Genomic DNA, 16,633 nt, shown 5'->3' with positions numbered 1-16,633 from the left:
TTGTCAGAGTGTCCCTCTGTTGACATTCTTGGGTTGGAGTCCTGTCTAGAGGAGCCACCGTTATCTGTACAGCTGTGCCTGTAGTGGAGACCGTAGAGCCAGTCGCTAGGGCAACCAGGGTCAGAGATGCCAGAGGAACGAAGTAAGTCATAACATGATAAGGGGTAAGACACTGAGCACCGGGGAGGAAGGACAGAGTTGTGAGGCCTTCACGCAGAGAGCATCTATTGTGGAGACCTGTCAATTCTCCTTGGCCAAGCTTCAATAAACCTTCTTTTGTAAGACATCATCAGCTCCGGACCTCTTCCTTCCAAAGATAACTTGTATATCAATTATTCCATCACAGTTATTATGGAAAGTTTTGCCCAATGATTCCAACATTACACTGCCTACTCCAGCTTTAAACCTACTGATTTAGTATTCTTCTTCTTCAAGGGACTAACAATTTTTAAATATGGAGTTCGTACCACTCAACAGGCGGCCTGGCAGCCCTGCGAGAGGGGGCAATCCCAACGCCTGAAGACATTCATTTTTCATTAGTTTTTCAAATAGTTTCAGTGTCACTGGATCCAACGGCTATCAGAGAGGCCTCGGGGAAACTCTGATATATAGAATTAATTATTTTGCAATCAATGTTTAATGTGGAATAGAATATGCTTTAACTGAATTTGATTTGAAGTTTGGTCATGGTCTTTTCTTTCCTCAGTATGCAAAGTCTAATGGACTACATCCAGGGAAACAAATGATATAATACGTTTTTACAGTGTTTTACTAAGATTCAGGACTGATGTAAGATCTGCTTGAAGACTGAAAATCTGACAAACTTTTAATTTTTTTCTTGAATTTCTAGTTAGATGCTGTTCCCAAACATGAGGCCGGTATTGAGCGGAGGATGGAGCTTCAGAAAGAGGTGGATGCTCTCAAAGTCAGCTTTGAAAAGCAGGTGGGAACAATGAGCGTGGGTGGACACATTATCATTAGCAGCTGTAAAAATGTAATGCAATTTACTGCAATAGCCCCGTCTTTGTGGAGCCTATCATTATCTTTTTTGTTGTTGTTGTTGGAACTGTGATAGCAGTGTTAGTTTTAAAATATGTCTTTGACCTTTTTTCACTTCTTGTCACTAGCTTTTCTAATTAAATGCCATTTTTATGTTGATATTTTTCATTTTCTAGCGACTTTATCTTCAGATGTAGAAGGCAAAATGAGATTTCCCATCGCACTTTTATCCGCAAGGTTATCTGAAACGTCTGAACTTTACATCGAAAAGTTTCAATATCCATCTTCCTCATAATACGGGACTTTCTGTCCTCTTTGCTGTCCTATTCTGCTGTCAGTAACCCTTCAATTGCAGTCAAATTGTGAGATTTTTCCAACTGAAAATGACTCTAAACGTGTTCCCAACCAGCTATCAGTAGCTGAGAAGGAGAGCCAGAAGATGCAGCAGTATGGGGTGATTCAGGGGCTGCTGAGGGAGTCAAACTGCCTCCGAGAAGAACTCCATAACCTCAGATGTCTGACACGGATCAAAGTGGAGGAGAGGGGCCAGAAGCACCGGGAACTGCTTAGGGCTGAGGTGCAATACAAACACACACACACGCACACACACACGGGTACATTTAAAATAGGTTTCAATGTCATCATTAGTGCATTTTTAATAACCTTTGCAAACACAGACATGCATATTTCACACCAATGTGTCAAAAATCATCAAAGAGGAACTTAAACTATATTTTAGGCACTCTTGAGTGTGACCTAAAATGACAAAAACACAATTCCAAAGAGTGCAATAATGTCAGGGCTTTTCTGCCCTAACAAAATATTACTGTCACTGCAATGTAATGATTTCAGAATGATTTGAAAAAAATATATAGAGACGAGGCAATTTTAGTCAATTTTAGTCCAATTTTTGGCAGAAACTTCTTTTATAAATGGTTCTGGATTCCTCTTCCTGTCTACTGAAATCAAAAGTAGCTGCTTTTCTAATATATTATCACTAGCGACCACCTATTTGGTGGGACCATACACTTGGTGCACCCATGTTCGAAAAAAACGCATCAGAAATGCCCCCTTTGATGCCTCTATGGAAGATAAAACATGATAAAATACCCTCTAGGTATCTTTCCAGTGGCAGAAACGCAATGAAGTGCCCTGTAGGGTGCCCTTCCAGTAGAGAAAACAGGATAGAGTTCCCTCTAGGGTGCCCTTCCAGTAGAGAAAACAGGATAGAGTTCCCTCTAGGGTGCCCTGCCAGTTCCAGTAGAGAAAACAGGATAAAGTTCCCGCTATGGTGCCCTGCCAGTTCCAGTAGAGAAAATGTGATGAAGTGCCCTGTAGGGTGCCCTTCCAGTAGAGAAAACGTCATGAAGTGCTCTTTAGGGTGCCCTTCCAGGAGAGAAAATGTGAGGGAGTGCCTTCCAGGGTGCCCCTCCAGTGAAAAAAACATGATAAAGTACCCTCTAGGGTGCCCTTCCAGTCGAGAAAACGCAATGAAGTGCCCTCTAGGGTGCCCTTCCAGTCGAGAAAACGCAATGAAGTGTCCTATAAGGTGTCCTTCCAGTAGAGAAAACGCATTGGGTGGCCTTAAAATTGAGAAAACATGATGCAGTGCCATATTGGCTGCCCTGCATTCTAGAAAACTTTCTGCATGCTGGTGCCCCACCGCATGCAGCATGGTTCCCTTTTTATTTTTTCGCCCCTGCCCTTCAGACAGCCTGAGTCTGCCACTGACAACTACTACACAGATTCATGGAGTCTCTCACCTGATTAGTAAGTAAAGATAATGACCAGCTCCAAAATGAATCAATGACTTCACAAAACTCCTGAAAATCTAAACCAGAACTGTTAAGATCAGCTCATTTATGTATTGTTTCTTTATGTATTCAAAGTGTCAGAGGAGAAACTGCTACAACACTGAAAAATGTACACCCACAAATCTGATTTGAAGGTTGATGTTTTGTGAGCGCACACGTAAACACACCCCGACACAGAAGTGATGATACCGTAGTTTTACCTGTGTATAACTCCGTCCACAGCAGCTGAACCAGCACATCCAGGAGGAACTGCTAGAAAAAGACCTCATCATCATGGACCACAAGAAGCTGAATACTATGCTGCAGCGCAGGTTTCACTGTTGTTTTCCCTTCTTCACTTCCTTGTCAGACACCTTTTCATTAAACGGGAAAGGTGTGTGTGTCGTGATAAAGAGGACTTTGGTCACGGAGAAGCCATTAAGCTGTTAATAGGTAGTATTAGGAGAAACATAATCAACTCATTCTGTCACTGTCTTCTTCCTCTGTCTGTCTCACAGCCTTAGTGCCTCTTTTACTTTGTGTTTCTTTTTGTATAATGTGGGGATTTCATTGCATAATTCAAGACATTTTTAAAGATTGTTTTTTGAATTATATGCAGCGGCAGGAATAGTGATCCTGCATCCAGGGTCAACTATACCTGTACAATGTCCTTGGTCTTAGCGATCAGTGTGGGGGAGCAAATTTAATTCCTGCAGTATATTGATGTGACTGATAATTGAATCCCTGGTTATTTGTTTGGCTCCTCTGATCTGCGTAACAGCTGGGATCACAATTAATTCAGACATCTGCGCATGTTGTCGGGGTAGAAAACCCCAACTTACTAATTGGTCACACTCCAGTGTTCAGACACAGTGTAATGCATCTGGCACCACCCAGTACAACAGCAAGATTCTCTCTATATTCAATTAGTTCACGACCACTAGACTACAGCCTGATGTGGATCCGCCCCGAAAACTGCATCTATAGTCGAGGAGGATGATAATTAAATATTGCGTATCCTCTCTCTGTAATTGTAATACGGGGAACAGTTCTCATATTTAGGAGTCACAGTTCACAACTCGCATGTCTTACATGAACGGCAAATTGAAATTTAATGAAATGTCACACTGCGTGACATTTTAGTTGATTCACTGATCATTTGTGATGAACATGAATATGTTTCATAGCTGTCACCGACTTAGTAAATGCAAATGATCAAAAGAACAACATAACTGTAAATGATGAATATGTCAAAAACCTGCTCCTGGAGCCAGGTATTGTACTGCAGACGAAGAATGGGCTCGTTGCTAATCAGCATTTTCTCCCTTTAGAGTTTCCCAGCACCATAAGCTGTGCGGCATGATTACGGAAGAGAAGAATAAGTATGTCAAACTAAAGCAGGTCGCCTCGCAGACGATCACCGAGCTGACGGAGCAGGTTAAAGTGCTGGAGAATGAGACCGAGATCCAAAGCACCATTGTCAACAACAAGGACCGGTGTGTGAACATGTGTTTTGTAGAGGGAGGGTTGATAAAAGTAATGCATACTAATGCAGAAAAGAAGGCCTAGACATCCATAATAAAATAATGTAATAGCGATGCAACAAATGCTGCTTCTGAAAAGGCTGTTAGACTGTGTTATTAGCACTTTTCTTGACCAGTTCATTTGTTCGTAATCATCAGTGAAGATATACCTGCATCCCTGTTATTGCGTATAATATCTCTGATAGTTTTCTTTGTGTGTGTGTGTCCATTCCAGATCACTCACAAAGACTCACATGAAGATCTCTAATGGCTCCCAAATGAGGGACAAACTACGCAGCGACATCTGCGAGGTCGAGACACGTGCACACACACACACACACACACACATACAGATGAGACCAGTCGAAACACACTGTGGGCAGTGTTCAACGTTTTTTTTTTCCACTTGCCCGGTCGGGTAGGTGGGTCAGAAATCTACTTGCCCAAAGTCAATTTTGACTTGCCCCCTATACAAAATGTTTAATCTTTATTTGAGTAAATGAATCAGGAGTTTCGCCCACATCTCTCTTACGCCACCCAACTAAACTCCTGTTTCCAGGATGATTGAAATGCTCGCTAGCGCTTCAGCTCATAAGCTTTGTCTTCACCCTCCTCTGACATTTTCTCATACGAGTGCCCGATCTGTGCTGTGCATGTGCAACTCTCAACAGAGATGATAAGGAGAGAGAGCTCACTCCTTCGCCACTTCCATCCTCAGCTCCTGAAGTAAACAATGTGTTTAATTATTTTTTTACCATTCGCTCGGGCAAGTGAGATGCTAGATTTACTAGCCCGATGTGGCGTTTTATTTGCCCCGAGCAATCCTTATTGTTGAGCCCTGCTGTGGGTCTCCTTTGCTAAGTAAATATGTTATTAAGAATAACATGATTCAGGGGACCCAGGGTTGAACAGAGATACAGAGCCAAGGCTGTTGTTTAGCTGTTTTGAGCGAGCTCAACTCTATAGCTGTCTAAAACAAGGTTTAAGAGCCCTTCTAGAAATGTTAAGGAGGCAAACCCACATCCAGTTTTCCCCAGTATTTATCTTTGTGTGTTTCATAAGACTCTTAAACAGTGAGCCACACACAGTTCACCGTTAACAATAGTTAACATTGTGCTGTCTACTGTCATCGTCTAGCACTATCAAGAGGATGCATTCCATTGCACTTAAGAGCAAAAACACGCCTCAGAACTCTTTTTTTCTTATAAAGAATAACAAATGTGCCGTTTCGAAAGCGTTGTTTTGTTTTTCTCAGAACAAAGCTAAACAAATGTATGAGATTTTTGTTTTCTGCATCTGTATTTGTATTGATAACTGTTTTTTTTTTTAGTCAGATGTGTGCAGTGCAAGTTCAACCAATCAGAATGAAGTTTAAAAGTATCCCTACATCAACACTAAGTGCCTTCTTATGGGTCTAAAAACATATAGTACACTCTTTTTTTTAACATCTCCTAGGTTTCCTTGAAGCACCATCAGATCAGTCAGGAGTATGAGGACAACAAACTGGAGTTGATGAAACTCACAAAAACCATCAACCTGCAGGAGCAGGCATTTCTGGACATAGAAAAGAATCATGAAACGGCCACGCAGCGCCGCAATGAACTGTATGTTCATAATTCGAAGTTTACATAATGTTGCCTGAATTCAAGTAGGGGGATCTAAACTATCAAATAATGTTTGTGTCTTGGTGTGTGTGTGTGTGTGTGTCGACCTACAGTAGCGTTCAGTTCCTGGAGCACGAGGAGGTGTTGCTCAGCCACGATGAAAAGATGAACGTCCAGGCGGCTGCCATTACTAAGGGCAACATGACACTGGAGACCATGGAGAAGGAGATGAGAGACATGCAGTTGGAGATTAATGAGGAGGAGAGACAGATAGAGCTGAAGAAGAAGGAGGTGCTCCTCAATAAAAGGCTGGAGGGAGAGATCACCACGCTGGTGATAGAGGTGGGGAAAGCATGCATGTATACCAACATAAACATACAGACATTAGCAGATACACAGACAAAATTCAAAACAGAATTATACGTCAATTCACACACTGTAGTTTCACACTAATAGAACATCTGCAAAACTTTCAGAACTGCAAACTAATTACTTGAAAAACATGTGGGGCTTGGGTCAACGGTTAACATTTTTGAGGATGAGTGATAGACATGTTTCATAGAAATCACTCATTAAAGTCTTCTCTGTTGTGAACTGTGATGATAGTCTCCAAACGCCCACTTCTCCTTTTTCGTCTGTTTCTTCTCTCATTCCTCGTAAACAAGAACTGAAAACACTTTTTCTTTTTTTTACGTTTTTGTTGAACTTTTGTCTGCTGTGAAAAGAGCCCGGCTGCTGTAAAGTCACAGCGAAGGTGAACTGTAGTACGGAACAGTTTTGTGCTCCTTCTTTTTTTGCAAGAGCTGTCGTATTGAATGAGCACTGCACACTGTGTTATTGTTTTATAGGGCCCCTACAGTTTGTCTGTTTGCTCATATATACGCTAATTTGTGCAGATTTTGCCTGCTGTCCACATTTCCCCCTCGTGTCCAATCACAGCTCGACTGCATCACGATGTGGCCAAGCTCATTGGATTCCTATCTGGAAGCATTTAGGCCTGTCAGTTAGTTCCTCCCGGTGTTATCAAATGATCAAAGTACCACTGAGAAGACAGATCATGTGTGTCTGCAAGATTTTCTTTGGAATCTTCTGGCAAATTCTGTGTGTGTGTAACAAGCCAGACTTTGAGTCTAACTTTGACTATAGCCAGGCCGTTGTCAAGCTACGTGTGTGTGTGTGTGTGTGTGTGTGTGTGTGTGTGTGTGTGTGTGTGTGTGTGTGTGTGTGTGTGTGTGTTCCACCTTGTAAAAAAACAAACAATTTATGTGATTTATGCGACATCAGTGGAGAGTCTCAGGAAGTAGATGATTGTATGTACGTGTCTCGGGTATTGCAGACTATTGTTCAACTTCATGTGTATCTTTGTCAAGTTGGGGGGAACTCCAGAAAGAACAGCGCAAAGTCCAGAAGACAAGCAGACACTAGGAAATTCACTTACTTTAGAGCACCGCTAATGAGCAGATCTCTTGTTTTTTGAAATACTTTCAAAGCTTCTTCTTTTTATAATGAGACTTTTGAATTGCTCCAGTAAATACACTGTGTCGGAGGGCTTTCTTTTTTTAATATAATGAACAGACTCCGTGTTCGTATTCTACTTTGCTTACAGTGAATATCAGCAAAAGTATTTATGTCGACCATATGCCAGATAAGTTTTACTTTAGCATCTGAGAAAAAGTCTCAAGTACAAGCACATTTTTGAGATCGTATTGGAGTGTTTTTTTTCAGTTCGTACACCATTACTGTATGTTTCTAAACTGATCCGCTCGCTTCGTTTTGTTGAGGTGAACTATGTGTGAACGTTCTCAGAAGTTTCAACAGAGACAGTAACAGTACTTTCGCTAAATGAGATGAAGATGTAAACCAAGAGGGACCAACCCAAACAACCAAACGCTGCACAGGTTTCACAGACACAGACTGAATAAATAACATAAAAACACAAGCAACTGTGCAATGCATACAGAGTGACAGACGCCTAGAAGGAGAGAGATTTGAGAGCGACGCACACGCTGAGTTTTCCTGCCAGTGGCTGCGTCGAGGGATTGGGTGTGTTACTGCTCTGGATCAGAGTGACTGGTTCTGACTTGCTGCTGGACTTCTCTCATCTGAGTCTTGTGCTCTTTTGGATGAATGCAGTGTTGGAACAGACTTCACCATGTGCTGCTTTTTTTCAAAACAAAATCCCCTTTCCCTTTTCTCCATCTGTTTACTCCTTCTGCTGTTTGTTACAACAGGCCTCGTCAGTGCCACGCTTTCTCTTTCGCTCTTATTGTTTCTCTCATCGTTTATTTATTTACTCTTTCCCTCCCCACCTTTGTCCGACCATATTTCCTTTCACTGTTCCCTTGAGGCATCTTAGGTTTTACTTCTTTGGAAGTAACTATATATTTTAATAGAAAGTCCCTTCCAACCTCCCTTCTCCTTTTTACATATTTTTCTGACTGCTGAGTGACCTTGCATTTGGCTGTAGATACCGTACATTCCTACCCTCTGTCCGTTTTAGCCATGCTAGCAGCATGGCTAAAAAAGGCAATGACTGCCTGCCTGTTGGTCGCTCCATCACTTTGATCCTGACTGAAATATCTCAGCAGCTATAGAGTGGATTGCCTAGACATTTTGCACAGGCATTCATGATCCACAAAAGATAAATCTTACTGACTTTGATGATCCCCTGACTTCGTCTTTAGCGCCACCATGAGGTTTTTCATTTGACAACAAATATTGGATGGATTGCTATGAAATTTGGTACAGACATCCATGTCTCCCTCAGGATACATTAGTGATCCCTTAACGTTTCATTTAGCACCACCTTCAGGTCAAAATGTATTTGTCCAACACCAGTGGGAAACCTCCGGTTCTAAAAAGTGACGCCAATGCGGAAGTGCCTTAAACTTGCATTCTTTCTAACAGCCAGCAGGGGGCGACTCCTCTGGTTGCAAAAAGAAGTCTGATTGTATAGAAGTCTATGAGAAAATGAGCCTACTTCTCACTTGATTTATTACCTCAGTAAACATTGTAAACATGAGTTTATGGTCTCAATCGCTAGTTTCAAGTCTTCTTCAATACAGCATGATGTTCATTTAGTAAATTATGGTCCCATTTAGAGTAAAATAGACCATAAAGCAGAGTATGCTTTAAGGCATGGCTACCTTGTGATTGACAGGTCGCTACCATGGTGTTGTCCGGTCTCGGAGTCGTCCGTGTTTTTCTCTTACAACTTTAACCCTTTCACAACCCTTGTTCATCACCATCTTGGTTGCCGATGGCAACGGCAACCAAGATGGTGATGAACAAAAAGCAAGATGGCGACGGCCAAAATGCCAAACTTGAGGCCTCAAAACGACAGCGTTTGGTGGTACTTAGCTTCATCCTCTCGTGTCACTTATGATTGCAAAAAACCAAGACAGCGACGGCCAAAATGACAAACTCGAGGCTTCAAAACGGCAGTCCACAAACAAATGGGTGACGTCACCGTGACTACGTCCACTTCTTATACACAGTCTATGTCCAATACATTCGTTCGGTTCGTGACATTGTATGCATCTGATAGCATATACAGTAGCTGTAGACTCATGCAACTCCTGGAACTTTCTAACAGTCAACAGTATCACCCCTGATTAGTGAATCGGTTCATGTGTCTGCTCATCCATCCATCCACTCATTCCATATTTTTCTCTCTCCTCTTTGTGTAAATAGCAAATCATTTTCTAAATCGCTGTTTTCCCTCATCCAGCCGTCTACCTCCCCCTGGGTACAAAAAGTGAATCACTGGGGTTTCTCCTATTGCAGGCGGCATGCCGGCTCAATTCATTCTCCTTGCGAATTCATTCGCTCTGCGAATTCAATTTCCATGCAGCTGCCTTGCTGTCGATTTATTATATATATTGTGTATTTGTATTCATCTGTGACCAGTTTATCTGCTCATTGCAGACGGACCTCCCCCCCTCCCTTTGATGGGAAATTGACAAAGATAGATCGGGCCATCTGTGAGACTATTGAAGTTCAATATACTCTGAGGCTTTCGTTTGCTCTGAGGAATTTTAATTGCCACAAAGTAAACAGCGGTTGCTGTTGGATTCTGAATTTACTACTTGTTTATGAGTCGCTGGCACGTCAACGACTCACATACAGGTGCACACGCATCGGCGCACACGCTGAGATCCGTTTGTGAAGTGGTGATAATACCCTTGCAGCCAGCACCATCTGAATATTGCTCAACAGTCCTCTAATGACTAGCTATACGTCTGGTATACAAAGTCGCATGCACACATAATATCACCAACAGAGATGTATTTATAGAGCACACACACAATGGAGTAGGATTTATAACAGGGTGGGGCTGCTGTCATACTGCACCGTCCCCACGGCGGTGAGTCATATTGTTTGTCTGTCCCTCTCTTAAATCTTTGTCCAACCTGTCTTGAACTTATTACCATGGGGAAACCCACTCGTCTTGATAGATGTGTGCATGTGAGTGTGTGTTGCGTGTGAGAGATTTAAGTGAGACAGGTGGAGAGAAGGCAGGAAAAGCAAAAACACAACTGATAATACTGTGACTTGACTGTTATTCTCATTGCATAGTTTATGAAACTCCCCTCTGCAACCGTTGAAAGTCATTCGATAACTCACTTCGATCTGACTTCTCTTTACGCTGTTGCCTAAATACCCAAGAGCTAAGTCTTCAGACAAGTGGGGATGTATCCAAGCTGTAGTCACGAGTACTCCATCGATGACGTCTTTGTTGGACCACCAGTAAATTAGCTCTGCTCAAGATTCACACAGCAGATTGCTACTTTGGCTGCAAATATCCACAGTTGGGGTGATAACTCCAAATCGTATTCAATCACTTCTTACTTTATCACTTTTTTTTGGCCCCCTAGTTGTCTTTCTTTTAATGTCTTTTGAGCCTTGATGTAGCCTGAGGTCCTCTGCAGGCAGGAACCTTATAACTATTCCTATATCCCAGTTAGAGAGTGAAAGTGAGGGCTTTTGTTGTCAGAGGTCTTCAAGGCTGCGGTTTGCCAGAGGAACTCAGCTCGGCTCAGTCAGTTTCATCCTTCAAATCTCTTCTTTACCAGAAGATGTTTTATCCACCTTAACTTTTAATATGTTGGGTTTTTTTGTATTGTGTTTGCATTGTCTATTTTTATCGACATCATTTTTTGTATCAATCATGAAGCTTGTTTGTATGATTTAAAGAGGACCTATTATGCTTTTTCTCTTTCTTTTAGTGTGTTATATAGTTTTTTTGTGCAGGTAAAAGGTCTGCAATGTTACAAAGCCCAAAGTCCATGCTAAAGGGAGTTACTCTCCGCCACAGTACCACTGATCCTGAACTGCCTGAGACGCCTTGCTTGAAGTCCCGCCTTTTTTCCGTAACGTGGTGATGTCACCAAGTAACACATTTGCATAATACCTGCCTAGCAGCTAGTTTGGCACGCCCTCAAACAAAGCTAGTTAGAGCGGAGCTGGAGCGGAGTCCGAAGAGTTTGATTCTGTTGACCAATCAAAACAGAGCGGGGCAGCTGACCAATCAGAGCAGACTGGGCTTTTCGGTAGGCGGGGCAGGAGCTCAAACAGAGCATTTCAGATGGACCAGTATGCACCTGAAATTAAGCATGATAGGTCCTCTTTAAAGCATGTATTGCAGGGTTGTGAATGAGTTTCCTTCCATCAGAATCCGCCCCGCTGCAGATCGTACGTCCACTCAAAAACTTCTCCAGAGCAACATTATTTCAGTTTGACCTTACCAGTGCAAATGCGTGTTTCTGATATTATTCGACCTGCTGTCAACTATTTAGGTAGAAGCCAAGTTAAAATGCACATTTTCATATTAATTATAATTAATTCCACATTTTGGGGCTTATGAAAGCTTCAGTTCAGCTCCTCTGCTCACATGTTCTGCTAATTAACCTTACACAACCTTATTATGGTTATTATTTTACTGCTTTTTTACTTTACTGACCTTTCTGCTTTACTGATCTGTCCCTTTTGTCTTTTATCCCTTTTAATTGCGAGGAACTTTGTAACCTAATTTTGAGAAGTGGTATGTAAATAAGGTAATTATTCATCTTTATTATTATACTGTTAAATACGCATGCAGTGTGCCATCTATTATGTGGCTTTTTAAGCCATCATGCTAGCAACTAACTGAGCGGAAATTAAGTAAATGATATGCAAATTGCGTTCTGCGCGGATGCTGTCACACGCACGTACACGACGCTTTTACAGCATTCACGAGCCAAGAAAGCAGCAATTATTTGTGACAGTCGGATGAAGAAAACGGAGGGGCAGGCAGGCAGAACAGAGACACTGACACAGAGACAGATGAATACAAAGAGAAAAACAAACATCAGCGCGTACGAACAGAGGGAGGAGGAAGGGTATGAAAATGTTAAGAGCGAGGGCACAACACAGAAAAAACAAAAGAGATTGATTGAAGAGCGGAGAGAGGAGAAGGAGAGTGACAGAGACGCGCTGTATCCCATCCATCACGTACTGTTTAAATGGCTTAGGGTGGTTACGTATGAGGGTGAAACGCACATCAATCAGACTCAGAAGTGAGGACCGGGCACACACAGATGGGTATTTGCAGATTCAAACATAGTCTGAAAAGTTCCATCTTCATTTAAAAGCTTAGGAATAAAGCATTTCTAATGCAGCGAGGTTTCTCCACACTGAATATTCACTCTTCACTTGTCACATAGCAGTTAGCTTGCTGACCAAGTCAAGAAGTTTTATATATTTTTCTGCAATAATAGTCTCCCTACATTAGTATTCTCTGGGTGAGACAATGGGTTTGACAGTGTTAGCACCATAGACTGTATATGGTATAAGAATATATATATATATATATATATATGAGAACTGGACGTAGACCAATTGGTTTGCGGACTGCCGTTATGAAGCCTCGCTGTCGCCATCTTGATTTTTGGCCGTCGACATGTTGGTTTTTGACCGTCGCCCTCTTGTTTTTTTTGCGACAAGAAGTGACATGAGAGAGTGGAGCTAAGTACATCCGAACGCCGAATGAGACATTTTTAGGCGACCAAAATCTTACAATTAACTTCCATGAACTGAAAACACACCGTGGTAGCGACCTGTCAATCACAAGGTAGCCATGACCTAAAGCATCCCCTGCTTTATGGTCTATTTGAATCTAAATGGGACCATAATTTACTAAATGAACATCATGCTGTATTGAAGAAGACTTGAAACTAGCAATTGTGACCATAAACTTGTGTTTACAATGTTTACAGAGGTAATAAATCAAGTGAGAAGTAGGCTAATTTTTTGCAACCAGAGGAGTCGCCCCCTGCTGGCTATTAGAAAGACTGCAAGTTTAAGGCACTTCCGTATTGGCTTCACTTTTCAGACCCGGAGGTTGCCCATTGGTTAGCACTGGTAACTTGACTGAAGCATTATCTGTGGACAGACACTAACCTTCTGACATTGTGAACGGAATAGTGAGCTGTGGGAGGCTCGAATCTTGCACTCTGTTTCCACAAATATGTACAAAAAGTGTTGCATCCACCTTTTAATAAATGGAAAAAATATGCAAAATACTGTAGCTGCAGTATTATATATTTCCTTACACAAAAAAGTGTGAAGAATTTAGTCTGACTTTAATTTGTAGTGTCACTTTGATCATTTACTGTTTGGTGCCCTTTCATTTGCATGTTCAGCAGGAACCATATTGTCGGCTTTTTTTGGTTTGATACGTACTAATCATGCATTCAACTCTCTGCACCGTGAACAAGGGTTTGTTGTCAAAGTCATATTCTCTGTGAAAACTGTAGATAACCCTGGTCCCTGTTGGTCAGCCCCAATTCCTGTTTCTCTGCATCTCCTGTCTCCCTCTGATTTGGTCTTTCTTGTCTGCTTTCACATCCCATCTCTCCCTCCTTTCCTCACTCTGGACTTCATGCTGTCTTCCCTTTGCTCTTCCTCACTTTATCTTCCTCTATCTGTCAGCCTTTTATCAGTCTCTCCGTGTACATCTGCTCCGCTCTCATCTCGATCTCTGCTTTTCCGTCTATCAGATGCTTACTGTCAGTGTCAGCCTCTCAACTTTGTCTCCCCCCCCCCTCTCTAGAGCATCTGTAGACCTACAAACACCTCAGTTAATCACATGACAGTCATACTAATAAATTAGAACTGGAGTCATATGACATTGAGGGAGCGCTGAACACCGGAGTCTGCTTTAATCAGACTCACTGTCTGTTTGCGGAGGCTTCATTAATCTCTTCCGTGAAGGGAGGGGAAAATGGGAATCATCACTTCTTTGTTCCACGCTGTCTTTCAAGCCTGACACTTAATTTCTCACATTAGATGCAGCGGGCACGTAAACATGCTCAGGTGCGCGTATGTACACAACACGCTGTATGGTCGAGTGGAGAGAAACTGCTGTTTCATAAGCGAGGTCACGGCAGGTCAGACCCCTGCATGCAACATTTTTCCACACAGCTCCTCCCCGCTCCTCTCTTTACTTCATGCTGCCTATCCACTCTCCTTCTTCACTTATATTTGTCTTTCTCTCCCCAGGCATCTATTTATATTTTCTCATGTCATCTGATGTGTGTTTTTTCAGTCTGTCTTTTTTCTGCTGACGTCCCTTTTATGGTCCCTGTCATGGCTCCCTTCCTCATCTCAGCTTCACATGTGTTTATATATAGACTACCTTTATTTTGCTGTAATGGGACCACTGGGCATTTTGCTTCCCTGTTGAGATACTGTAGTTACTTTAATTGCTCATTTCCATCTGCAGTCCCTGCACAGGTTAAAGGGCCAGCGTGTAGCATTTAGGGACAGCTATGAGCAGAAAAGGAATACAATATTCATAGCTATGTTTCCATTAGTGTATGGTCACCTGAAACTAAGAATAGTTGTGTTTTTGTTAGCTTAGAAAGAGCCCTTCATATCTACATAGGGAGCGGGGCCTCTTCACGGAGTCCGCCATGTTTTTATAGTAGCCCAGACTGGACAAACCAAACACTGGCTCACCACCGTAGTTCTCCGACACGCTTGTGAAACTGCAGTAACGTGAGCCGCAGAGTGCAAAACCGTGGCTGAATTTCACTGTTCCTAAAGTAGGCGAGGCGAAAGTCATGAAAGATACCACGGCGTTACCACGGTTCAGGGAATGCTTCTTATATACAGCACCATAGACTGTATATAAGAAGTGGACGTAGTCACAGTGACGTCACCCATTGGTTTGTGGACTGCCGTTGTGAAGCCTTGAGTTGGGCATTTTGGCCGTCGCCATCTTTTTTTTTGTCCTGCACCATCATGGCTTTTGGCCGTCACCTTCTTGGTTTTTGGCCGTAACCATCTTGATGCTTGGCCGTCACCATCTTGGCTTTTGGCCGTCACCCTCTTGGTGTTTGGCCGTCACCCTCTTGGTGTTTGGCCGGTGCCAGGTCCTGAAAGATACTACGTGTTACCACCATCACTCAGTGGCTCAACTTACCACAGTCCCGGAAAGGGAGGAGTGAGCGGAGGAGTAATCAGTTGGTTGCAATCTGCAACCACACCACCAGATGCCGCCAAATCCTACACACTGTCCCTTTAAGAGGCCACCTCTCTCCTTCTTTGTCTTTATGTCTATTCGTTAAATAGCGGATATTAGAACCAACTGCTCTGCATGAAACAGGCTGACCAGGTGCAGCTGAGTCCATATCCTCTTCATGTCATTTAACAGAGCTGTTTGGAGTGAATCCCAGAGTCTTTAAATCTGGGTTTTAAGACTGTCACGTTTCTTTTCATTTCCCCTCTAAGTTCCAGCCAACTCCTCATTGCTGTACAGTATTAGCTGTATGTACAAAACTCCAATGTTTTTTTGGCAGCAAGGTTCCATCAAATGGAAATAGTCTAGACGTCTTGTGATTTTAGACACATTTTCTGTCTGACATATTTGGTATCTTTTAAAACGTTAGGAACTCCACTAGAATTTGAACTAGGTGTCTTTGTGTTTGAACAAAGCCTGGACAAACAACATTAGTCATTGTTGTTCCAGATTTACAATCATCATAAAAACTGGTCTGCAGTGCTACTAGGGATAAAAAAAACTCCTCAGGGTACTTTTAAGTTATGTATTAGATGTTAATTCATCAAAACAGTTAATCAATAAATCATGTCGGCTCTACATATTTCTCACTCTAAACCCCTCACTCACTAGTCGCAGCCTTTTCAGAGTGTCAGCTAAAATGCCTCTGTTGTCCCCTCACTTCATTTTAATGTCTTCTCTCGTCCTCCTGTCTGCGTTTTGTCTCTCTCCGCTATTTAAACTCATCTTCATTATGCTTTCTTGTGTATCCCTACTTCAACTTTCTATTTCTGCTGTCTTAGGGGATGTCAGAATATTTAAAAATAAAAATAAAAAACAGTCTCCGGTGGCGTTTTAGATTTTTGGTTTCTTTTATCTCACTTTGCCTGTGGCTTGTCACCTAGTCTGAAGTGTCTCCCATATAGGCACTACATTTAGCTGAGAAATGTCATAAGCGTTTTTGTTTTTTTGTTAATCCCCAGTGCAATAGGATCTTAAATGCCTGGGGGACGAGGCACTCGAAACACAGACGGCAGCCGACTAAATCTAGATCTCTTGCTTTTCATGTTGTTTACGTGTTCATTTTTGGTGTGAAGTGTGCTCTTGTGGGACATTGCTGCATTATTTTCATTACTAGACCTTGATGACAGTGACTTGATGACTACAGTTTTA

At 42.2% G+C, this 16,633-nt stretch overlaps 1 protein-coding gene across 6 annotated transcripts in view; it reads left to right on the top strand.

The window, feature by feature from the left end:
- The window catches only part of ccdc146 (coiled-coil domain containing 146), a 97,345-nt gene that overhangs the window by 74,487 nt on the left and 6,225 nt on the right, over positions 1 to 16,633 (top strand). For all 6 annotated transcript variants that reach the window (XM_074626217.1, XM_074626220.1, XM_074626218.1 and 3 more), the window contains 7 exons: positions 851 to 943; positions 1,409 to 1,576; positions 3,036 to 3,124; positions 4,124 to 4,288; positions 4,551 to 4,626; positions 5,771 to 5,919; positions 6,033 to 6,261. In XM_074626217.1, coding sequence (XP_074482318.1) covers positions 851 to 943; positions 1,409 to 1,576; positions 3,036 to 3,124; positions 4,124 to 4,288; positions 4,551 to 4,626; positions 5,771 to 5,919; positions 6,033 to 6,261 — 969 coding nt within the window. The remainder of the gene's footprint in view (positions 1 to 850; positions 944 to 1,408; positions 1,577 to 3,035; positions 3,125 to 4,123; positions 4,289 to 4,550; positions 4,627 to 5,770; positions 5,920 to 6,032; positions 6,262 to 16,633) is intronic.

The sequence above is a fragment of the Sebastes fasciatus genome, chromosome 23 (assembly GCF_043250625.1).
Source record: "Sebastes fasciatus isolate fSebFas1 chromosome 23, fSebFas1.pri, whole genome shotgun sequence".
NCBI classification, from domain to species: Eukaryota; Metazoa; Chordata; class Actinopteri; order Perciformes; family Sebastidae; genus Sebastes; species Sebastes fasciatus.
Note: the sequence above shows the minus strand (reverse complement) of the source record. Positions and strands in the feature narration are given on the sequence as shown.